Consider the following 26,302-nt stretch of genomic DNA (forward strand, 5'->3'; position numbering starts at 1 on the left):
ATGAAGGTATACAAGCCACCTGTTATCTTTCAGGGACGTAATGGACCAAAAGTTGACCGACTTTTGTCGTAAGTAATCAAAACTATTAGAAGTTCTCAAAACTCAACAGCAGAATAGTAGTAGGGGTTTTTTTTCATAGGTGTTCAATATTTAAAGTTTGCTTACAGCTTTTATTTATATCTGGGTTTGCCTTGATGCTATTAAAGAGAACTTGTTTGTGTGACTGCTAGAAAGTAGTATTGATATGGTGCAGTATTCGTAACATCTTTTGGGAGGCTTCTTGGCCATCAGTGGCCAAGTTCAGAGGCTGACAAAGGTAGCAGTTCTAATCATTTTTCAAAAGGCTTAACTGAATGGATTGTATTTTACAGATTAAATATATTTTTTCCTCAAGCTTTGATCTTAATTTACGACCACCTTATAAGGGTCTACATTTTTTTGGTAAATTCATGATTTTGAATATAATTCCTCAACTATTTTAAAAACAGGTACAGAAATGCTGAAGGAAAAGAAGCACCCATATCCTGCAATCAAGTAGAAATCTAGTAGTTAAAATGTAAAGAAAGGAAAGTTTGCCCATCGCTTTCTGTGCTTATAGCCTGATTTCTACTGTTGGTTTTCTTTTTTTTTTTTTTTTTTTTTTAACCTAATCTGTGACCTTTCCCTAGTCAGTAGCTGCACGTATTGTTTCCAGTTCTCTTTTGCCTTTGAAGTTTTTTTATCTGACAACTTATTTTGGGAAAGTAAAATTTCTTTAAAGGCTTACGAACTGATTAGATTTAACTGAGCAAACAGTTACAGTTGAGGTAGGTGTGTGGATTAAATGTAATAGTTATCTTCCTGGTTTAGGTTTATAAATGTTCAGTGGAATACTGCTATGTGTCTTACAAAGTCCACATGAAGTTTACATTGCAAAGTCATAATTTAGATGGAGTCAAAAGATGTGTGGTTTTTTTGTATTTTTGTGTTTTTTTTCTTTTTCAGTGCATATGCTAAGGGTTCCAGGGAGATGAAATTGTAACAACATAGCTTAGTTCTCAGGTTGAGCTTGTTGAGGTAGTTTCCTGGGTCATCCTGAGGTAATTTGGACCGTAATAACTTCACTGTTGCACAGTGGCAAGAGAGGAAAATGAGTCAAAAACGAATGCCCATCAGCATTGTTTATCACATCCTAAAGACTTCATTTTTTTTGCCCTCAAATTTTATGGAAAACAAAGAGTTCTGGTATGGTAATGACACTTTTTTTTTTTTTTTTTTTTGTGCCTCGTTTTATTTCCATTCACAGTTTCTTTCCATTCACAGTAAAATTTTTTGTTAGGTCTGTCAAGTCTGCTTACAGAGACATAACTGATTTTATGTAGAGGTAGCGGGGTGCAGGCTGGTTACAGCTGTGAATAGCTATGGATGTCAGACAACACTTACATATTCAGTAGACTAAGGAAAGCTCTCTTCTATTAAGCAATCTTATAACTACATTGGCAAAATTACTGCCTTAATTGCTGCAATTGAATATGTATGTTACTTGAAGGATGGTTCTGCAAGTATGTTAGTTATGATTCTTGAAAAATCTTGAAATCTTACTATTTCCACACTAATTACAACACTATTACACACTATTTCCACAAAATCTTCAGTTCTATGGGTTTTATTTCTCTGTTTAATGCAAATTACGAAATCAGAATAAGAAAATCCGCGTCTTTTCCAAAGCTTTCATTTCTGTGATTCCATTTTATGAAACTAGTTCTGTTCCAGTCATGCTCATGGAAATACCACTGAGGCATTTGCCAATGAAAGTAGGCTTTTGAGATTCTTATTTTCTATTAAAATCTGTTGTGCATAGAATACTTCTTTCAATCTGGTTTCTGCCAGGTATGTTCAAGTGTTCTGTTTGTCTACATAATAGGTTTAAAAGACCAAGTTAAAGAGAACTATGAGGCCCCATCAAAGTTCATTAACAGACCCCTTTCTCTACTGGAGATTCTGTATGTAATAATCCTTTGGTTTGTAGTTGCCTTCACGTCTTCATTGTGGTGGCTAGTTACCAGTTTTTGACTGATGAAAAACTTTGTTTTCCATCTGATATGTTTTGAAAAGCTTATTACATAAAAGCTTGTTGTTAGACCTTAAATCTCTTTTGATCAAGGAAATGAAAGCTGATTAGTTTGACTTTAGTAATGTGAAAAGCCTTAAAGCTGCATCTAAGGAAAGAATAATTAACCAGATAAAACAGCTGAGTAAACTATGGCCAAATTGTGTTTTCTTTTGTGAAAGACAGCAGGCAATTGATGCAGTGTTCTTTAGTGTAAAACATTTGACAGATACCAAAAGGGAAGTTCCTAGTTAATGTGGATGGCAGGTCTGTTAAGGAAGTGTGAGAAGCAGCAGTTCCTCCTGCACTGGATTGAGACCAGTCATGTTCTATTTAGTTTTCCCAGAGAAACCAATCCTGCTGCTGATGGGAGTTGAGGTACATGAGTACAAAGGAGAGAAGCAGGAAATGGATTATACTGCAGATCTTGATCAAAATGGAATGAGAGATAAAGGGTAGCTGATGCCCTGTTCTTGGACACTTTTAGAGGGAGGGGAAAACCTCCTGTACATTAAATATTAGTTTGGGATATCTTAATGTTAGTCTAAAGGAAAATCAGATTTGACAGTGGAATTGTGGCATTCACTGGCAATCAATTTCAAGGGAAAGCTGCTTAAATAGTGGAAATAGCTGTGACAAATAAACTAGATTACTGTTTCAAAATCATGACACAGGTATGCAGTTAAAATTCCTGTATAATTTTGTATTAAATGGTGTTAAAGTGTCAGGTGTTCTTTGCAAACTTCAGAAAAAAAATATCATTGAATAGTCACCTGTTTAGAGATCTGGTGGTCCACCCGTGTTGAAACTGTAGAGCATGTATTTAAATTCTCTTCATAAATCTCTACTTTTGTTGAACAGTCAAACATTGCAGATCTCCACTGTGTGTTTCCAGCTCATTTTATCTTCATATGAGAGAGTGAGCTCTGGCAAATGTTAAATAGTGGAATGATGGATAAGTATTCAGTATGGAAGATGAAAGAGCAATCTTCATGTTGATATTCAGATTTATTACTCAGGAAAGTTTGTACAAATTTTAAGGGCCGTGGAAGGCACACCTTTTTCCTTTCTGAACCTAGGCAAAAGAAGATTAGAGTATTAAATTAGCAATCTTCTGAATAATCAACTTATTAAAACACGTTTCAGTTTATTTCTCTAGACGTTCAACAGTGATCAGATTGGATTGACTGTATGTAGTTAAACTGATGTCCAGACACTGGGTTGCTGCTCTCTGGTAAATCCGAAAGGCATCGTTGAAAAGCTGAGGTCACTCCTGCATCTGGAGCTAAGCCTCATGTTGCCTGCTTGCAGCCAGCTGCTCTGTTTGTTGCAGTGACTCAGTGGTGGGAGGAGGTTGAGGATCATATGTGATGCATTCTGGTAGGTAGGCAGTGACTGCTGGATTTAGATAATGGTTGGGCTTTCAGCATTTTACAATAAAACTCCAGATGTTGCTATCTTGTGTGTATTGGTCCATATACTGAGACAGGTTGGAGAAGCTAGTACAAGAGCTCAGAGCCCTGAAAACATGGGCATGCCCAGACTGCCTGACTGGAGTGCTACTGACCTTTTCTCACAGTGCTAATTGTGACAATACAACTTCCTAAATTGATAAATGTGCTTCAACTTAATGGCCATGAAGTTTAATTTGAAGTTTTAGTAGATCAAGTGATGTTTCTGGTGACTGTTCAGTGCACTCCTCTTAAAGTGGTTCTTCCCTATTCTTGTTTTGGCTGCTGTGACTGTCACAGCTTTAAGCAGACAAAACAGGGTTGGTTTTCCTCTTCATATTCCTCAGTGACTTGATGCTTTCCTTTGACTTGTAAGTTACTCAGCAAAGAAATAACAGAATATGAAATTGATGTGCTCGTAAAGATGGCATAAACAAATACTAGGCTTTAGCTGCATGCAGCTGACCACTTAGTGCAGCCATCTCTTCAGTCTGTCCTCAGTATATATTTTTTTTCTGCAGCCTTTGTCTTGGTTCCTTGTTCTCTACAGTGAGGTTTAAAAAAAAAAAATATTTCAAGTTATTCTTTGATCAGCTTGGAATGTTGATTTGCTCAGCGCCTGTTGGATTTGGATGTGATAATAAAGATTCTTCTGTCTGTACTGCTTGTGGAAATACCTGTTATTAATGTGTCTGGCTTCGTGACAAGAAGTCCTTCAGGTTCGTGGGTGAATTCTGTTATTGAGGTACATGCATGGTGGTCTTGGTGCAGTTCCGTCACCTTTTTAGGAAAAATTTTAATGGCTTGATCCCACAGCCAAGATCAGAATAACCCGATGTTAGAATATTAAAGATTTACGTGAATGTACAGGGAAAACTTCCACATGAGGAAATAAGGTGGCCTGCCAGGGCAGACATCTGTTTTCTTTTGCCAGCTGCTTTGTGATGAGTGTTATCTGTAGGGTTTTCTTTGTGGCGTTCTGTTCTTGTTTTATTTTTGCACAGGATTAGATTTAATGTTTAGGCAGTAAAGAAGTGAGAAGTTTCATGAAAGAATTGTCTGTCCCTGTACATTAGATTTGTTTTGATATAGAATATTGTTTCACCAGCAAAGGTGAAGTTCCTTAATATAGCTGTTGTTTTTCCTTCAGCCCATGTGGTAATGGTCACCTCTGAAGGAAGCGACTGAGACTTCAATTCTTTTGATTGTATTGAAACCTTTAACAAAGGGACTTGGGGATCTCGCTCATTCATCTACAAGAGCTAACACAACCTAGTTGGCTTTTTTTTTCCTTGAGGTACTATATGGGACTCATTTGGAATAGTTGCATTGTGTGATGATCTGTTACATATAGTACTGTTACTCGCTAAAATAAGCTTATAAAGCGGCCACTCTGTACGGAGGTATTGACTCATTTTGTCTAACATCAGAAGCTGAGCTTATTAGCACTACCTCTTACTTGTTGACTACATGTCTAAACCAGTAAAACAGTACCTACATTGCATGTAAGTGATGTGCTCTCCAATTTTATAGCACTGTGTCAATTGTTCAATGTACGTCAGCTGTTAGATTACATTAATTCGCATTTTTAAAATAATTAGTCAGTTTGCTTTAGCATTTCGCTGTCAGGGAAATAGCATGCTGGGACATTTGCAGTGCCTCTTGAGCTCCATTAATAGTTGTCCTGGTTGGTAGATAGTGAACGTTCATGATCATAGTTGACAATTCTTCAGTCACGTAGAAAGTACATGTGTTCTAGATCTACCCGATTCTTGACATCTCAGAAATGCTTTAGAGAATTTTAAAATTACATTATCAAGTGATAACAAAAAACTGCAGAAACAAACAGATCGTTTATCCTAGTTTTAATAAGCAAAATTAGTTTTTAATCTTTTAAAATTGTTCTACTTGTTATGTTGCTGTTCTTTTTTAGTTTACCAAACTCATCCTTGGTCGTTAATTGTGTTGAGTGTGTTGAAGCAATAGAATTGCATTATTGCATGCTTTTCTTTTGACCTATGCCACTTTTGGCTTCAGATCTGAAAGGTTCACTGTAGGAATCCAGTCATGGGTTTTTTGTTTTTTGTTTTTTTTTCTTCCTTCCATCCTGTTGAAAGGAAGGGAGGTTTCATAGATAAATAGTGAGAATAAGTTTAAATTATTGCCGGGGTTGGTTTCATATATTACTGAATAAGAATTTTGGGTAACGTAGGAAATGTTTGCAAGGTATTTTGCTGCCCTCTCTGAGTAGAAGATCTAAATTGTAAGCAAATTTCGTGACTTGTTCATGGCTTGTATTTGCGTAGTTAGAAATTAAATCAGAATTTTTCTGGATTTGCTGAGTAAATGGAAAATGAAAACTCTCATGCAAAAATGTTAAATGCTGAATCACTTGCTGTTTAATTATGATAATTCTTTTATTCAGGTTGTAGGTAGATAAAAATGGTTATCTTGCAGGCTTTTCTGTCTTTTATCTGGATCTTGGTAGGCAGCCAGTATGGTTTGGTATGTGTCCTTTGCTGACTTAAGTAATTTTTTTGCATCAGATAAATGTTAAAGCATTCAAAGGCTTAAGTACATTTTGTTTTGACATGTGAACACTGTGTGTATTTATAGCTCTCTGAAGAGGACAAAAGCGCAGGTAAGCCTTATGAATGTATTCACATGTATTAGGAGAACAAGTCAGTCTCAACACAATTTAATTTTGAAGTGTATCTTACACTTAAGCTAAAATTGCATACAAATACACAAAGTATAGAGGCGGTGTACTTTATGTACAGTTGGTCTCTTTCTGTACGTGTATGTGTGCATACTTACATATATGCACACACCCCTCTCAAGTAGTCAGAAAAGCTTTAAATAAAGATAACAAAGTCCACCTTACTGGGTCAGAGCAAGTGTCCATTTAACTTAAAGACTCATACAGGTCAAATGTGCAGAATACTTTCCTCTGCTGCTCTATCCTTCTCTGGGCATTTTTGGTTCTACAACTTCCTCGTTACTCAAGATTTTGTATACCTACAGTTGTCTTTTCCAACATGTGGAGTTCTACTTGTTTAGTTATTTGTTGTGTGGAAGCTGTCTGGTACATTTGATGATCGTGTTGCATCTCTGAACCTTTATAGTTCTGCTGGTTTTCCCACCTTCTGAATTAGGAGCACAGACGTGGATTAACCATGGATTTATGAAGATAAAATTATTTTCTGTACTGTTGCATAGTCTTTACTGAATGCATATAGTTAATGTTTTTGAACAGAACACTCAAATGGATGTGTACATAGAACTTTCTTTCACAATTCTCACTCTTTAATCATAGTCAAGCATTTTATGTGAATTTAGCAGATTTCTCCCCTGCATTGTGTCAGGTACGTCACAGTTATTCTGTTTACTAGTTTTATTTCCTGATCACTTGGAATTAAAAGATACATCTGTAATTCTTCACAATCAATCATCCTTGCTATCCTAAGAACCCTAATATTAAGCAGCTTAGATTGGGGTGCCTCACTGTTTCCTTTCCTGATTACTTACGGAAATACAAAATGATGCAGCTCTTGGTATGGCTTATCACCTTGCTCTTATTGTGAGGTTGTGTAAAGGTTATTTTTCTGTTAAAAAATAAAAAAGAAAATTTTAAGTATCTTAAGCAGTTGCTTGATATGTTTCTAAGCGTGATCAATTGTGGATACCTTCTAGCTGCATAATATGACAAGTCTAACTTGGTACCTTATCTGCATTCTCGTTTTGGGATTGACAGTGTGTGTGTTGCTTCCTAGATAGACTGTGCTAATTTAGAATGAATGAGTTAACAAAATGAGTGAAGCTGCTTTAGAACGTGTAAATGCTGATTCCTGTTCTGAATAGCTTTTTTTAGATAGGAAAATGTGTCCACTTGTCATTTATGAAGTAAGAGCCTAAGATGGCTCAGCTGAAGGTAGCCAAGATGAAAACCCCATTTTTCTCTGATGATATTTATCTGAGGAAAGGAGAGTACGGAGGAGAACTAGTTTTGTACAAAACACAGCAAGTAGGAAGGTAGGAATGTAATGCCAAAAATATTTTCATAGTATTTGAACGTTTCTGTGGTCTGCATTGTATTCTCTTGATGTTTGATCAGAGGCAACCCTCTACTGGTACAAAAAAATGTGTTAGTCAATTAATGTAGTTTTTGGTAGAAGTGAGAGGTTAAAAATCAAGCATTTAACATGGTGACTTGCAGCATTAATTTCTTTCTAACTGCCATTACAATTTTGTTGCATGGGAGTGCAGGAGCAGAACTATTTTGCAGCTTCTCAGGGTGTTGGGTAACAAGGTCAGTAAAAAAAGAGTAATTTTCTCCTGTACATAACTGGGACTTAATTGCTTGTTGTAACAAGCTGTCAACATGTTAGTGGCTTTTTTATATATTATTATTTTTAAGGAGGATCATTCTTCTGAGATAAGATGGACCTGAATAGTAGCAGCATGTGGGCTGTGCTTTCCATTTCTGCAAGTATATTCCAAGCATGAATAGAAGTGAGATAGCTAAAGTTCCATTCATTTTCATGCTAGTTTTACAAAGCTGTAAGCCTGTGATGTAGAATGACCAATGACCTTCCTAAATAGAATTGGCCAGTAGCAGTCTGTAGATAACATATGCCATAGATTAAGGTGTCTAAATTTAGGTCTTTTTTTTTTTTTTGCTGCATAGTTAAAAAACTGGCTGTGCTTTATTTGTTGAAAAATCTTCAGTTTGCATCTTAAGCAGAGCAGAAAATGTCTGTGTGCTTAATATATGTATTTTTCTTTATAAATGTGATATTTGGGTGTTTTTTAAATTGAGAATTAAAGTAGTGTGTGATAACTGTGTTTTTCAGTGATATGCTGACAGAAACATAATGGTTGCGTCTTTGAGGAAAAGGGCATGCCTAGTTCTTGTAATATTGAGCTCCCTTGTTTTAGTGACTAGAAACATGCATGTTATGCTTAAAAAAGCAACAGCAAAAAAAAAACACAAAAAAAACCATTATGTGAATATTTAAAAAAAATAAAAATTAAAAAAAAATGCAGATTGGTACAGCCTGTGAACTTCCTACTCTTAGGAAATTATTTCTGTTTCCTCTGCCTGTGTATCTGCTTCTGTTCTTCCTCTCTGCATCTTGCACCCTTGTGCTTTCCTTTGCTAGGACTTTGAGGAGCTGGAATCCACGCCAACCCCCTGCACTGCTTCCCTGGTGCCCACTCCCAACATTTCTTATCACTGCCCTATTTCCCCCTGAAAGGTGTTCTTATCTGGATGATAGTTCAAATGTAAATATGTGTAGTATGCAAGTGGAAAAGGATACATAGTGTGCACTTTGACACATCTGTAAAATTTGGATAAGTACTGGTTGCCTAGCTTATATGAAAGTTTGTTTTTTATTTTTTTATGGGGATTTGTGTAATTGCTATTTCACTATTCTTTTATTCACTACTTCAGATATGAAGTACCGTATGCAAAGAGCAAATGTAACTCCATATTCTCAGCTCATAAGATTGTATCAGCGAGTAAATTATCATCAGTAGCTTTCTATTCTTAGCTTTTGAAAGCTGTCTCTCAGAATGCTAAATTGGTTAGCAAGAAATTGGCTATATGGTTCTTTTTTTTTTTTTTTTTTTTTACAATGAACATACCTTTTACCTAGCTTTGAAAAATAGCATGCAGAGTTCAGAATTCTATGGAGGTGCAAATGTTGCAGTTTTATTCTCACTGTTGCAAAGACTTATTTCATCTTTTTTTTTTTTTTTTTTTTTTTCTCCTCTAACAGTTATTTGATATTTCTGGTTTTCACTTTGCAGCTCAGTCTTTTTCCTTTTTTTCCTGATTGTAGACAGTTGCAAGAGCAACAAAGGCAGAAGGAGCTGGAACGGGAGAGGCTGGATCGTGAACGAATGGAACGGGAGAGGCTGGAGAGAGAGAGGCTAGAAAGGGAAAGACTTGAAAGAGAGCGCCTAGAGCAGGAACAACTGGAGAGAGAACGACAAGAAAGGGAACGACAAGAGCGCCTAGAAAGGGAGAGACAGGAAAAGGAGAGGCAGGACCGAGAAAGACTTGAACGACTTGAACGGGAAAGGCAAGAAAGAGAACGACAAGAACAGTTGGAAAGGGAACAATTGGAGTGGGAAAGAGAGAGAAGAATTTCAAATGCTGGTAAGAAATTCAAAACTGAGCGTGTTTGAGTACCATATTCCTTATGTGTTTGGGTGATGGAGTGAGAGACAACAAAGGGCAGTGAGTATAGCTGTTCAAGAGTAGTCAGTGCTTGACTTGCAATTGCTGAAATTGCTTCATTTCTTATGGGAAGAAGTCCGAGATCTTTGACTTGCCTGCCATAATTGTCCATTAACCCTGAAATAAAATATTTAGATTGTTTGTTCACTCCATTGCTTTAATTCTTGGTTGCTTGAAGAACTTGAATCATACTGGGCATCTCCAGCATTGGTTAAAGTATGATGAGTTAAGATTTCTAAGTATTTTGTTGTTGTTTGCTCTATTAAACAAGGTGTGTTCTCGTCACATAATATGACGAGAAAAGATTAGGTTGAGTGTGTTCATGTAAGGGTATGTACCTACGTAAGGTGAATTAATAGTGTGAGAAATGCCTTCAAGTATGAATTCTTGCTTCATTATGATGGTATTAAATTTCAGTGAGATGTATTTGTAGATAATGTACTGCCTGCGGAAATGCATCAAGCCACAATTGGAAGCTTTCTTACATTGGTAATACAATGGAACGTTAGTGAAGCACTTCTTGGTTGTTCTGTAGCTAACTCAATTTTACATAAGTGATCAGGTCAAGGTAAAATTCAATATATTATGTAAAAAGCTAGCCGTTTTAGAAAAGGGATTTTATTGGTAGCTTTATTCCAAGTACTTTGATGTTTGTGATGGAGTGTTCTGTAGGGAAGAGAAAGGTAATATTTACATGCTGCCTATGGTATGAGTTTGTATTAGCGGAATTGTTTAAAAAAGAAAAAAGTTAAGATCACTACACTTGCTTGCAATTTGCAACAAAACAAGATGATGAAAGCTTATAAGACTTGATTAATCAACCCTGTGTCTAATCCATCTCACAGGTGGGATTTGAGAAAACTTATCCTAGAACACGCTTGTAAATTCAATGTTGGCACAAAAATAGTTGGTAAAATTTAAAGGAAGCTGTTTATGAGATATAAAACTTTCCTAACAGTATTTTCACTTGTGCCTAATCCTCTGGTACTAACTGTAGTCTACATTTATACATTTTGTTTGAATGCTGGTTTTGTTGCTTCATTAGCTCCCTTTTTCTCTTTCTCCTTTTTTTATCCTGCCTTTGCTGCTGCTTTCCATCTTCTGTCCAGCTCCATCTTTCGACAACTCCCCGTATAGCACTCCACTTCCTGAATACTCCAGTTGCCAGCCTCCTTCAGCACCTCCTCCATCATATGCAAAAGCAGTCTCAGCACCAATGTCAGAGGCCACACCGGAGTATGCTGTAGTGACTTCTGCACCACCGACTTCCACTCCCCCTACACCGCCTCTAAGGCACTCTGCATCACGTTTTGCTACATCTTTAGGCTCAGCTTTCCACCCAGTTCTTCCCCATTACGCTACGGTTCCTCGTCCACTGAACAAAAGTTCTCGGCCCCCTTCTCCAGTGAATGCCCCGGCGACGTTACCTCCAAACCCAAAGCCAGTTGCCTGGTCTGCGCCCAGTTTTGCCCCGCTTCCCCCATCACCTCCAGTAATGATAAGCAGTCCGCCAGGCAAAGCCACCGGTCCGAGACCAGTCCTCCCAGTGTCGGCTTCTAATCCAGTGGCTCAGATGCCCGCATCTCCCACAGCTCCTAATGGGCTTTCTGAGAATGTGACTTATGCGATTCCTTCACCTTCTACCTCAGGTCCAACTCCACCTCCGCCGCCTCCTCCCCCACCACTGCCTTCCTTTCCGCCTCTGTCACTCTCTGGACCTCAAGCTTCTCCTTCTCCAAACTCCCCTAATGCCTCGACTCCCTCATCCAAGCCTAGTGTTCTCCCTTCTCCCTCTGCAGCTACCCCTGCCTCTGTTGAGAACTCTCTAAACTCTGTGCTGGGAGACTCCTCTGCTTCTGAGCCAGTCTTGCAGGCAGCCTCTCAGCCGATTGAACCTACGACCCAGCAGGGTAAGGCTTTCTGTTATTGCTACTAATTCACTAATGAGGATTGCAGTCCAAACCAATTTGTATCAAAGCCCTTAACTGCTCTGAAGAATTAATGAAATGCTTCAAAAGTTGCAGTGATCTTAATACCACAATGAAATACCATTTGGAAACTGGTAAGGGAGAAGAGCCGGCAAACTGTGATCTGTCATAAGTAAAATTTGGATTTCTTAAGCTCTCATCGGTTGAGAACAGAGCTTGTTGAATACTTAATTGGTAAATCTTGCACTTTCAGGTTATTGAGATCGTTGTATTAATAGGCAGCATCATTAGTTTCCTAATGACAGTTGAAGCAGAATGTGTATGTGATTTTTGGACATGTGAATGACCTTAAGTGGGAAATAATTTAAACCACTTTGGTACTTGTAATGTAGCTTAAATTTGAGAAAGTAGTGTGTAACAACTGCAGTTCTCTTTTTCTTCTATTTTGATGTATGTGCTGTGTGCACACTTAAGGTCTTCTTATGGTGTTCTAACAGCTTAGCAGATGACAGTCTTAAAAGACATTCTACCAATACATTTGATTTACATGGAGTAAATGTCTGTGTTAAGCTAAATCCTGTTTTATACTAATTTAGCAGATTTAGGTCTTACATACATAAATCTGCAGATCGGCTGAGGGTTTGGATAGAGGGAATCCAGGGGAATAAATAGCTTCATCACACACAGACCATGCAGAATTGATCCTGTTGATGCACTGTCTTGCATTAAGTTGTGAGCTGCTCTGTGATTGAGTTGGCAGTAGGGTGAGTGGCCTTAGTTTTATGGAATGAAAGCAGGTACTTGGATGGTGAGTGACTGCTAAAGAGTTTAAAGTGTGTTTGAATGTACACAAGAGTTGTTAGCATATTAGGAAGCCAGGGAGTCTTGCATGTGCAATTCCTGATTTGAGACTGCAGTTCTGTAGTTGAGTGAGGGAGCAGAAAGAATGTGTGGGGCTGTTTTCTTAATCATTGGTTCTGAAATTGTTCCTATAATATAAATAGTTCAACAGTAATCAGAATATTCTTTGTTCAAAGCATATTTTGTATTGCATATCACTGTCAATTTAAAAGATTAAAGGACTCATAAATAAAAAATGGAGGAGCTTGTCCTCGTCAGCTTAAAATGTCAGTCTTCTAACTTACTAATTAGTGTTTGTGTTTAATTATTGAAGTTGTTTTTTTGAGTTACTTTTTAGAGGAAAGACTTTTGTGCAGGTTTAGAAACTGGTGTTGGAACTCGCACTTTTCCAGGGTTCACATGCTTCGTGTGTTAAATGATGTTGATAAAATGAGAAGTCATTTTCTGTTCAGCCCTGTTTTGAGAAATAATGCGTTTCTTCTGCAGTATTGTATTCTTACTTCACTTGACCATAAAAGCTTTGCCTGTTTCCCTTCAGAAGGTTCTTGGTTGCAGCACAAAACCTGACTGGAAGGTTATTGTTTTTAAATGGCTCTGAAATTGCCTTGTCTCTTACAGCGTGCTGTGTAATAATTCCAGTGCATTAGTAAGAATGGTCTCCCCTGCTGAAACTTGCAGTGTTTTCTTGCCTATTAAAAAAAAAAAGATACTGGTGTTAACCTCTCGCATACAAAGAACGTGTATGGCAAATGAATTATCTTCAATATCCTCACTATAGGCTGTTTTTTTTTCTTCTCTTTGGCACTAGGTGTTGTCCAAGGGCCACCTGCACCTCCTCCCCCACCCCCGTTGCCCCCAGGCCCAGCCCAGGCCTCAGTAGCAGCCCCACCACCTCCTGGCCCACCGCCACCACCGCCACCTCTCCCTTCATCAGGGCCTCCACCACCACCACCACCTCCTCCGCTTCCCAGCCAAGCTCCCACAGTTCCCCTCCCTCCTCCTGCTCCCCCCCTTCCTGCTTCGGGGTTTTCAGCTGGATTTGTGTCTGAAGAAAATCGCCCTCTGACTGGACTAGCAGCTGCACTTGCTGGAGCCAAGCTTAGGAAAGTATCACGGGTAAAAGCAATTATTTTGTTTCTTTTTCTAACTTGTATTTGTAAGTTCTCTGTTCCTGAACTGGCTGTAGTTTTTGTTTCAGATTAATAGTAGTGTAAAATAGATAGGCTTAATTCATTATTAAAAAGCCTTACAGGATGTACTACTTCGTATTCCTTATGCAAGGAATTCTTTCTAATATGCTTTGCTTATTTCAGCTTATATCATTGTCAGCTACAACTTCATTTGCACATACTTTGTGTTTTGCAAAGGGTGAAGACTCCTCCAGTTCAAGTGGAGGAGGAGGCTCTGCTTCATCTAAAACAGACAGTGGCCGTGGAAATGGGCCACTTCCCTTGGGAGGCAGTGGCTTAATGGAAGAAATGAGTGCCCTGCTGGCCAGGAGGCAAGTAACAGTTTCTGTGTTGGAGCTGTGTAGTCATCTTAGAGGTAGGATTTTGGTGTCTGTTTTCAGCCAGCATAAAGATCAAACAGACATCTGCATGCTCATGTGGTTGTTTTGTGAAGTTGAGAACGTTTTGTCAATAGCTCTTTTTACTCAAGTGCAGGTGAGTACTTTTCTTCTCTGTAAGTCTTTGTGCAGCAGTATGGGCTACACACTTCAAAAGGATAAGGAATTGCAAAATCACTTTGGCAAGAGGGCTTTGTCCCTGAGAACATTTTGAAAGTTGTTTAACATTAATATTAAATTATAAACAGCCTGGTATCTAGATATCTTTAATTACAGTGAACAACACCCTTTCATCTTAAAGCCATGATGATCTTGGTAACTTTTTTCTCTGCTTATAGGAGAAGAATTGCTGAAAAGGGATCAACAGAGCCAGAGCAGAAAGAAGATAAAACTGTGAGTTGAGAAATTGTATCTACTTCACATTACTTGATATTTGAAAAAGATCCTAATGCACATAAGATGATCCATATTTTACCATATTAATATACATTGTTTTGTGAATTGTGTGCTTGTATGTTACATTACTGAGCAGCACCATTAAATCTCTATGAAAATTGTTTTAAATATAGGACAGTTGAGACTCATTTGCTGAATTCACAAGAGTCAAAAGTATTTTTTTTCTCTCTGCCACTCACTCCTGCTTCCCTTATTCATCCTTTTCTCTTTCTATTTGATCAGGAAGAATCAGAATCGTCAACCTCTAAGGCTTCTTCAACAAGTACACCTGGTAAGTAGCATAGATTTGTGAACTCTGAGACTCTTAATACTAACTTAAAGATAGATCTCAATCAACTGCATTGCACTTTTGGAATGTGGTACTTACCTCACGACCACTAACTGGCATTTTACTGTAGAATGACATCTACTGAAAGCACTGTGTTTAATATAGCAGCCTCCTGTGTCTAACCTGTGAGGCTGGTAAGTGGAAACATCAGTGAATGTGAAAGCAAGCTATTTTCAGTCATGTAAAAACACAGTGGGTTGCTATTTTGTTTCTATGTCTCACTTGAATGAAAACTTTTACAATCATATGTAACAGTTACTGATTACAGGTAGTTCAGTAAAGGTTCCGTCCTGTAAGTCTATTCTAGATTTAGAAGCCTGGTGTAGAAATTCTTTAAGCACAGTTCTTCTGCTGATACATGACTGTGGCAGTTAGGAAATGTGTAGTTCACATTTCTGCAGCAGTCTTTAAGGAAAACTTGTATGTCAAGTGTTTTGTAGTCAGTCAGTATGTATTATCAGAATGAATACTGTGAATACTTGGATGTCACTCAGGTCTTTGTAATGCAGCGTTTTTTTTTCCAGTCCTTCAGTAGTACCTTCTTAAACACTCACTTCCCTGGCCACCACCCACTGTGCATACAAAGAAGGAGGAATGTGCCATACACCAACATTCAGTATGCTTCAACTTCTTGTTGATTGCTTGCCCATGTGTATGTTCCTTCAGTAGATAATTAAGCCACTCAGAGTTTTGCAAGCCTTAATGTTGAAAATCATTGCTGTAGGGTGAACAAGTTCCAGGTAATCACTGTCTTTGAGATAAAAGGAAGAGACAGGAGCTAAGTATGCTTTAATGGAAATAATGAGAAAACTGTTACTATTGTGATACAGCAGGTCTTCTAAAGAAGTGAGGTTGTGAGGCAATAAATGACTTTCAAAAGAAAAGATGGAAAACTTGATTTCTTTCTTATCTTTGGAATTTGCTCTATTGAGGCAGAGATGTTAACCTTGGGAAAATTGACTGATTTTCAAATACTGTTTCTAATAATACAGACCAAAAAGGGGAAATCAGGAACAGTGGAAGTGGCTTCTTTGATTGTTTCCTTCTGACCAGCAGGGCATTCATTGTTTGCCCCTCCAAACTTTCTGGAAATATCAAATGCATCCAGACCTTTGACTGTTTCATCACAGAGGACAGATTCTACTTCATTTCTTGATGATATAAAATATTCTGACAATGGCATGCATCATTGAACATGTTTAAGAGGATCAAAAATTGAAAAACATAATTGCAACAATGTACTATGGGGCAAGATAGTACAAAAAAAATGTTGTTTGAAGAAAGTTTTGTTAATAGACAAGAATGGAATGCAGAAACTTCCAGTGAGATGTTTAGAAATGAGTATCCTAAATTTTTAGGAAGAAGTAGATCTGCCTTTTAGAACAATAGGTTCATTGCTACTATCATGAATTTAAATGCAAGGATATTGCCATGTCTGTCCCCATTCCCTTACATCACAGAATTTGTCATGGTACCAAAGGAGTCTACTCTTGGGAGGAGGAGCCTTTGGTGAAAGGGTTTTGCTGCAGAAGTGGGGATTGGTGAGGGAATAAGAATGTGGTAGTGGCTAGCATGATGGTTAAAGTTGACCTTTCAGAGGAGCCTGTTGTCCGAAGTGTAGGAATGGAAAAACCTAGTCACATTGTTGCCACAAGGTAGAAACGTATTTAAGAGTTTTTTTATGTAAGGAAGAAGGGTGTTTTCCTTGCTTGTTTGACTTCCAGAAACTTGAGGACAGATAGAAATATCAGGGCTGCCAAGTGGAGGAATTGAGTGAAACTGACATATAGAAATACCACCGTGAAGATGAATCCTTTCTCTGCCCTTTTTGGTGGAGTTATAGAGCGGTGGTCATTTTTGAATTTTGTATCTTTGAGTGAGGAATGTTATGAACTGTGGTGATTTTAGATGCTCTATGTAGTCTTTCTTTATTGATAACCTTCTAGTCATTGTATCAACTATATGCTGAGCAGTCTGAACAGTAGATCTGTCACGACAGTGCTTCTAGTGTTAATTTGAGCAGGCTGCTAAAACATTAAACAATTACTGTTTGTTCAGCTGCAGCATGTGAATGCTTGGTCTAGTTGTGTAATTGTCTAATTACCATTAACAGTATGATTGAAATTGTTATGTACAAACTTATATTTACTCTTAGGTGCTGAGCTTGCCTTTCCTATGTCTTGTGCTGTGAGCTGCCAGTGTTCCAAATTCATTGTCACATGGAGTATGATGTTGAAAGGGGAGAAATTTCTGCTGTTTTGAGCTTGGATCTCTTTGGCTGTATTTTTATATGTCTTAGCTCTTGTAAGGAGTTGCACTCTTTTCTGTTGCTTACAGGGAGAGTTGTGGCTTGATTAGACTTGCTAGTCCATCTCTGCAAGTTTTATATTCCTTGCGGGAGAGTAAGGACATTTTATTTAGTTTTATGCAACTGTATAAGTTAAAACATGTTAAATAACGGAAACAAAACAAGCTCAGAATTATACAGGAGGTTACAGACATGTGAAACTTGAATACTTTTGCTATTCCAGCTGGGTAATAATTCCCATCGTTGGGCAGGTTGTGGCCATGGTGAAAGTTTCCTCAAATAATCTTGCAGATACAGCAAAAACAGCTCCAAGGCAGGATGAGTCCTGAAGTGCAGAACAGCAAATCAATAAAGCCTGAGACCTATTAGTAGCATTTGTAGCATGTAGTTGACTGGCCACAGACTATTCAAGTAGAATTCTGTAGTTTAAATGCTCTTCTTACTGTTTTTGTGGAATTCAAGAGAACTTCCTGATTTATGTGAGGCACAGATAGAATATTTACACCTCTCAACTTGGTCAGCTTAAGCAGAGTTGAAGAACACAAGGAATAAAACCTGACCCATAAGAAATGAAACCTTTGTGGTTTGCGGCTATGTCATGTGGAAGGGCAAAAATCTCATTCACCGTGCGGTAATGCACAATAAGCAGTATTTAATTGAACTGTTCGCCCTGTTTTGCTGTTATTTCTGTCCAGAGTTGAGAAACAAAACTGTTGAGTTAAGCTTGCTTTCACACATTACTTCATGTTGCTGTAATAGTTTCAGCGATTGGGTCAAGGTTTCTTGGAGAGGATGCTGAAAAAAACTAAAAACAGGCTTTGTAATGGAAAGTGAAGCATTAGTTTGTATAAAGATGGAAGGATTGTTTTAAACTTGAGTACAGATTACTCCATCTGTAGACTAGGCCCAAAAGTCCTGTCTCGCAGTGTGTAACAGCATACTTGACCTTCATTGAATAAGCTGCCCATGGAGTAGTAGAGGTGCTCAGTAAAACTTTGTCCAGTATCCCATTGTGGTAGGTAAGCTAATAGCTTTCTGGATCCATGTATAAAATGTACTTTTTTTGAGTTAAAATTGAGTTAATTTTGAGTCTTGTTTTGAAAGAGGAAATTATGCATAGGAACTCAACGCTCATCTTTTTTAGGAACAGACTTTGGTAAATAAATATCTTGCTGCCAAAAGATATTCTAGTTTCTGTGAAGTTGTGTTGCTTTATTGAAACTGACACTGAATTATTGTTACATAATTTGTTAACATGCTAGGAAAACTCTTAGTTTAAAAACATAAAAAACATACTCAGCCAGTATCTGGAACTGACTGGTTATGGTTCCAAAATTCAGTGTTTCACATCTAAGGCAATAATATACATGAAGTAAGGCAGACTGTCTTCCAGCTGGTTTAAGACTCAACAGGCATTTACAATGCTTAGAGCTGAAGTGAGAAATAAGGTGCTACCACAACATAAATGGCTGTAGGATTAAAGTAAGATGAGATAGCTTAGTGTAAAGGAACTAAAGCAGTGTAATTTTAAACAAACAGAAGATTGACTTTGCCAGCTACTTTTCTCACATATTTATACAATAAATAGAAGACAGCAATGTTTAATCTTCTTTTTTTTGACAGAACTAACAAGAAAGCCTTGGGAAAGAACAAATACAGTAAATGGAAGCAAGTCGCCTGTTATATCCAGGTACTCCTTTTCATACCAGCAGTTATCTAAAAAGATATGTTTGCTGTTCTTGCTCATGCTGCTAAAGAGCTTTTGCTGAAGTAACAAGAAAAGAATCATCTTACTAGTATTAAAGCAAGATTTATGGGTTGAAGAATGCTACTGTGAAACTGCTTTTGGCAGTGCTAACTAAGTATGAAGTATTGCTTTTGAGGAATGCTGACAAGTGAAATTTTGGTAATAAAAGTGAAAAGCCAAAAGATTACTTAACAATTGCTGTGCTATCTTTGTCTACACAAGTGTTTTAATTATTTCTATTTCCTTACATTAAGTCTGAAATTTCCTGCAATGGAAACCAAGTTCAGTGCTATCATTTGTATGTTCAGTAGTAGAGGTACTGAATAGCTTTTCTCCTTCCTGTTTCTCTGAGCTTGAAGATTTTAGTGGCGTCCACTGTGCTATATTTCTTTACAAGCCTTGACTTGATTTCTTCCAGCTATTCCTCAAGCTGGTACATCCTGCATGCTTTAACAGAGCTCTTTTATTTTCAAACCCATAAAGGTATGAAAGCATTGTGTGGAGGAGAAACTTACTACATTAAAAAAAAGAACTTGTGAAAGGAATCCTAGAGAGAGTATTTTGGATTTCATATTTTTTGAGACATTGCTGATTTGAGTCTTTGGATGTAGGTTCTGTGTATATACAATTGAAGGGAAAACAGTGCAGTTAATAAATAGGGCATTTTTCCTTATCAGATTGCTTTGGGAGGTCAGAATATCTTTGTACATTCATTTGGCCTGTCCTTACAGCTATAGTTCCTATTAAACTATTGCATACAGCCTATTTCTCTGATGTTTTTTTCAGTTGGTTAAATGGAGAGGTTACTTAGTCTGTTTTAAAAGGTTTTCTGACCTAGAAGAAATTACAGATATTTCAAGACTACTTCAGATACATTAAGAAAATCTCTCCTAGCTTTTGTCTTCATCACCCAATGGAAAATGTTGATAGAATGCAGACTGATCAGAGCCTTGGTTAATGTATTCTCCATAAGCACTTAAAATTAACAATTCCTCGTTGATCAAATATCGTTATTGCTTTCCAGCACTGTCACAACATACCAGTAGGTGCCATAGCATATATTTTAGAATTGCTGGTAAAGTCTTCTAGGCAGTGCTTAGTTTACTGTGCCAGGCTGACGACTCTTTCATGGAACTGAGGAAAGAAAAAGGTATTAATAGAAGTCTCTCTGAATTATCTTTGCATTATTCTCAAAATTTTCTATGGTTTACATGCCGAACTTGAGAAACAGGTTCTTAAAAATTCCTGGAGTTAATTAGTGAAAGGATAGTGCTACTTAGAACTTGCCACAAAGGGAATATCTTTCACCTGCTCGCCTAGAAAACCTGTTTCTGAACTAAACAAAGAGAGTGTGGTCTTTGCCAGCGATTACTGGCAAGTAATCAGAGTTTTCTTTTGAGAGCTTCCAAACAAATAGACAATAAAGGATTTGTGATTCGGAATGAGTGTTCTAAATATTTTGAAATAGATACTATCCTACTTAAAAGTAGGGCTTTTTTTTTCTAGCACAGATTTTTAAGACTTGAGCTATGTGTTTTTCACATTTCTTGGTACATGCAATATAAAACTCTTGGAACATAATGAGACTCCATTGTATTCAAGGTTTTAAAACTGAACGTAAAGAAGTTCTATTATAGCTTGTTAAGGTAGTGTTTCTCCCCCCCTCGTAGACGGGAATCTCCATGGAAAAACCTCGTTTCTGAAAACAGGTTCTATGATTCATTAAACAGGTATCATCCTGTTGGGACTTGAGACTTTGTAATAACTGTTATTTACCCCAATTCAGGGTTGGACTTTTTGTACATCGACTGGTAATCACCACATTATTAGGTCCCTCTTCACATTTTGACTATCTGGTTGGACTCTCTTCTGGAATGATTAAAAGAGGGGATTTCACAGGCAAATTGAAGAACCAATTTAGAATTCATAGTAAATACTGGATTTCTGGTATTCACCTATGAAGTTATAAATTTCTGTTGGGTGTGCCGTGATTTGGGCAACCTGCAATATTTTGAGAAGAATTTTTTCAGAATATGTATTAAGAATTAATTAAGAATTTTTTGAGAATATTTTTTCAGAAATGTTAGTTTAGATATATGGGAATAGCATTCAGTTTTCCAGGTGACTTTTTATTTCTGCTTGCCACAGATTAAGTAAAGGTAACAAATAGATTTTTACCTGACCTAAGCATATGAAAGAATAAAAGACTCATTAAATATGTTTCTTTCAGGGAACCATTCACACATTTTAAAATATCATTGTATATTTCTAAGCTGTAAATTTCAGTTTCTGTGACAGTAATCATAAAATACTGACATTGAAAGCCTTTGGGTTTTAAAAGCTTCCCACAGTTAAACTTCTTATAAGAGTCCCTTTAAATTATTTAGTCATATTCCAGCTTTGTTTTTCATCAAAGCACTCAGTGTGGTGAATACTTCATCTTTTGTATAAAAAGTTCGACTTCTAGCTACTTCTCTTGGGTGGTGTACTCTGCATGTTGGCACGGAATGTCATCTTTATCTTGCATGTTTGGTTTAAGATGCTTTAGGGACTATGAAGATTGCTTCACTGTCCTGCTAGGCGATGCTATGAAAAACCACATGGGAGAGCTCTGTAGCCATCTTAGGGCTAATGGTTGAGATGTTCTATTTGCTAATATTCATAGCTAATGTCTGTCTTAATGGCAGCTGCATTCACCATTCATCTCTCCTCTGAGCAAACAGAAGGAAGAGAAGGATAATTTGGGCAGGGGGAAGGCAGATTTGACTGACAAGTAATTACTAGTTTACAAATTATGGTCTTCTGTGTTTGGTTAATGAAGTCTTGCAAGACTTCTCAGAAAGAGAAAGTTGAATATGTTCCTACAACTGAGTGACAGTTTATAAAGGTGTTCACCTACTGAGCCTCTTGACAGATGCTTGCAGGAGAAGATAGCATACAATTGGCAGATCTATCTTGTTATTGTGGAGATCTGGAGCAGAAGAGTAGTAGATCCTTGTTGTTTGATTGATTTGGGAGGAAATGGATTGTTGGGGATTTTTTGTTATTGTGGTGGGTTTTTCAGTCTAGTTCAGTAAATGGTATAATATTGTTGTATATGGGAACAAAATGATAGCTAATCATCAGCAACAATATACCAAGAATCTGAAAAGCTCATGCAGTTCTATCTGGAGTCAGACAGTCTTTGAACTGCCAGATATTAACCGCAGAAGAAGTATTCTGAAAGTCAGATATGTGATGAAGCATCAACTTACAAAGTTCCCAGCTTGAGAGAGAAATATTTTTGTTTTTTTTTTTTTTTTTAGCAAGGAGTTCTTTCATAAGAAACTTAGCACTGTCAGCACCTAGAGATTTTTGTAAAAGATTTCAAACTGTGGTTTTTTTTCATAGCATTAGCACACACTGTACATCTTCTGGTGGCTACAGGATGAAATCTCTTTTCCAGTTGTTTCTACTGTAAAGTTACGTTGTCTTTCAATTTCTATCTTAATCACTGGATCATATATTTCATTTCAGTGTGTTTCAAGTCGAGTAATGTTAGCAGTGTCCGTTTTACAACTTAGGTTTATTCTGATTTGATCCCACCTGAGGAATAGAGCTGGTATAACAACATGAGATGTTCCTGCATCTGTCTGCCTTACTGCAAAGTCCAGCAGTGGAGGAACAGTTAAACGCTGCTTCTGCTGACTCTGTTTTGTATGGTTAACTGTTGGTAGTTTTCTCCAGAGTTGGTGCCTCTAAACTGCACATAAGTAACTTCTCAGGGCACAGAAATAAGCATGAAATAAACAAAACTGCTGAGAGATGTCTACCACTGACCTGACTGCACTGGTGTTCTTACTTCTGTTTAACAGTGTGAATGGATTCAGGTGTAGAAATGTGAAATGTCATGCCACCAGTACTAGTTGATAGCTATGAATTTGTATTAGAATAGTGCTGGGTCTTGCAACTTTTGTGTTCCATGTTGTTTCTCTTTCTTTTTTTTTTTTTTTAAAAACACAGAGAATCAATAAGAGGTGAAAGTAGGAGAATGCAAACCTGGGGAAGTTTTTATAGTACCAAAATGACAGTTTAGTGTTATTTAGTGTGATGGTTGCAAGTCGCGCTTGAGTTGTTCTTTCGGCTAGCAAATAAGAAAATCTGTTAGATTTTAATTCATCAAGATGTTCTGTTAGTGTTAGAAAAAATAGTATAATTAGGCTATTTCATGAGGGATAAGCCACTGTATTGTAGCGAGTGACACCTGTAGGTATTGATTTTGTTTTAAAAATATAGAGGTTCACTTCTTTTTCTTGAGTGAGAGCACGGCTTGTCTGCTAGCCGTGTCTGCTAATTATTTGTTAATTAGGTATTTTTGAAGCAGTGGATATGCTGCTTGTGTTCATCATGTTTTGCTGTATTCTGGAAAAAAGTGTGTGAAAGAAAATAAGCTGCAGAACCGTACCTTTCCTGCTGGTTTATCTTTTTGCTGTGCCTGATCAACTTCTACCTGAATAAATAAGGTTGCACAAGCAACAAGTCTTGCAAAAGGCAGTGTTTGATTTCCTCCTGTTTCCTCCTGAAGTTTCTGAATGAGAAACTGGGCTTAGACCAGGATTTTTTTGTTCAGTGATGCTACATATATGGACAGTGGAATAGGTCCCAGTTTATTCTACTAACAACTTACCCTTCCTTAAACATAACATACTAAGGTAATTCTAATGTTGGGGAAGCATCTTGAAATTAACAGCCAGCAGTTCATCTAAATGCTTTTTCGTTTAATGCTTTGTAGACTAACAAAGACTGTTAGGCAGGATGTAAAAAGTAATTCAGGATGGCAGAACATTTTTCCTCCTCTTGTCCCACACCATCATTCAACCCTGCTTTAGACAGCCCTTTCTGTATTCCTGCTGTTAGCCCCTAGCTTCCATCTCTGCTCCTAGCTGTTGCGTATGCAAGGCCCTTTGAAAACGTAGTAAGTAATGAATTTGGGAGTTGCATGTTGGGCAAATGGAAGAGATCAGGAAAACAGAAATGACATGATTGAGAATTCTTTTATTTTGGAATTCTGTGTTTTAACAATGCAAAATGATCTCTGTAAGCAAATTTAAAAAGTCTCAGAGTATTACATAACCTAAACATTCCATAGACTAAAAAAATGAGAACATCATCTCAAATATTACATGATTAAACCCGCTGCTGTTAAAATATGTGTTCTCAGAATCTTTACAAAATGATTCATGAACTAATATAGGTTGAAAGGAAGATTTGGAAGCCAGGCACCTGCTCAGAGAAGGAATTAGATGAGGTTATTCAGTCTTGTTCTTGCAGGTGATGCCACAGCATGCTTCTAGTTCGCAGATCGGTGTGTAGTGGTTAGAGGAAATGCTTCTTGGAGAGAGCCTTATCTGAAATAACTAAGTAGTTTAAAAGGGGAAAGATAGAAGTATTTGATAAGGGGATCGGTTTTTCACATACGTGATAAGAAATCAGAAACCACTGATAGTGAAATATGTCTGCTGTTGTTTTCAACTAATAATCTATTCCTACGGTAATCAATATTTACAGTGTGTGGAAGATGTTCTTAGTTGTTGATTCCCATTCTGTGTGGTATTTTGGGTCTAACTGATTTTTTTTTCCCACTTTTTTTTTTTCCATTCTGATTATTTAATATTGCTTTGATGGATGAATGTTAGTAAGCTTGATGAAGAATTATATATGCCTCAGTAATAAATGACCAGTAATTCACTGATTCGTTTTTGTACTGCAGACCAAAATCTACAACAGCGGGGCAACCCAGTGCCAATGGAGTACAGTCAGAAGGTCTAGATTATGACAGATTGAAGCAGGTATGACAGCATTTGGCAATCAATTTCATTATGTCAGATTCCAGTTTGTGGCTGGGACTAACTTGATGCCTGTTCTTCTTTGAACATTTTGCTTCTGCATGTTTTTTTTAAATTCTATTTAGCAATTATGCTAGTACAATATTCTATCTTAACTACTTCTCTTTCTTGGTGAGCACTACTGGAATCAATGTATAGGACTTCTACACATATATCTACTTTTCAGTTTACCTGCAGTAAGAAGGCATGTTTCAGGTTTGGGAGATGAACTTGTAAGATTGTGGAATATAAATTTCAGAATGGTTAAAGGCTTATAGAAGGCTGAAATTATTTTGGATTTCTCTTAGTAGAAAACTAAAGGTTAGAAAGCTAACCTCTTACTCTTCTGTCGCAGGATATTTTAGATGAAATGAGGAAGGAGTTAACAAAATTAAAGGAAGAACTCATTGATGGTAAGTATCAGTTTGTTATCATTGAGTCTCAGAGCAAATAAAAATGCAGTCTTAATTTGTTTCTGGTTTCTGTTCTGAGAATTAAGTATTGGTAAATGTAAGTTTGCTATCTGTTGATATTCTTTCAATTGTGCCTGTGGTGGTTTCACTGTGAAAGTTAGTGGAACTCCACAGCACCACTCTCACTCCACCATCTCAAAGGAACAGGGAGAGGAAACATGGGAGGAAAAAAGGGCTCGCAGTTCTAGACAAGACAGTTTACTAAAAGAAGGGGAAAAAAGGCAAAGGCTGTGCAAAAGCAGAGTGCACTGGCACCAAGTGTTCTGTGTATGTGCTGTATTTGAATACTTTGCAGTTATCATTAGTATCGTGTGATTGTAGATTGGCTATTTCTATCATCAAAATACTTCACAGCTGCTGGAATGTATATTTCAAAACTGATAACGTGCAGACAATGGCTGTGTTTCCACCTTCTACACTTGTCATGCTCAGTCTTCAACGTAAGATTCAGACAAAAGAATGTTCACAATTTTTAATTTTTAGAAGAAGATACTAAGTGGTCTTCTGTAGTCATGGGAAATCATTTAGAAAGAATATTCCATACATCCATGAGTCGAGTAGTAAATAAAACTACGTCAATTGTAGCGGTGTTTTTTAACGCATTAGTGTAGATTTCTTTTTCCTTGTGGAATGCACTAAACCTGAGTATGAGAGAGGCTCTCATTAAACTAAAACCAAATAAGCCCACACATGTGCTTCTTGATATCTCCAGCAAGTCTACCATTGAGATGCAGGATGGAAAAATAAAATGTTAATGAAGACTGCAGAGGGGAGAAGGGCACTGCCTAGCTGAGAGTTCACATCATGTGAAGCTCCATTACATATGATTATTCACTTTCTGTGACTGTTTTAGAAGGCTGAGCTTTCTTTAAGAAGCTAGTTATGTATGCTGACTTTCTTCCTTGTTTTAAAATGTATGATTTGTTCATTTCTCTTTCTCTATAGCGATCAGGCAGGAACTGAGCAAGTCGAATACTGCATAG

At 37.3% G+C, this 26,302-nt stretch overlaps 1 protein-coding gene across 1 annotated transcript; it reads left to right on the top strand.

Moving 5' to 3' along the window:
* Window positions 1–26,302, top strand: ENAH (ENAH actin regulator; the record flags this gene model as incomplete). The annotated part of the gene is made up of 11 exons (XM_079532688.1): window positions 1–68; window positions 9,387–9,706; window positions 10,897–11,697; window positions 13,385–13,692; window positions 13,944–14,077; window positions 14,482–14,536; window positions 14,822–14,870; window positions 18,859–18,925; window positions 24,732–24,810; window positions 25,202–25,259; window positions 26,265–26,302. The coding sequence occupies 11 exons, from the start codon at window positions 1–3 to the stop codon at window positions 26,300–26,302; spliced, it is 1,977 nt and encodes a 658-aa protein (XP_079388814.1).

This window comes from Tetrao urogallus, assembly GCF_951394365.1.
Source record: "Tetrao urogallus genome assembly, chromosome: 2".
Classification (NCBI taxonomy): Eukaryota; Metazoa; Chordata; class Aves; order Galliformes; family Phasianidae; genus Tetrao; species Tetrao urogallus.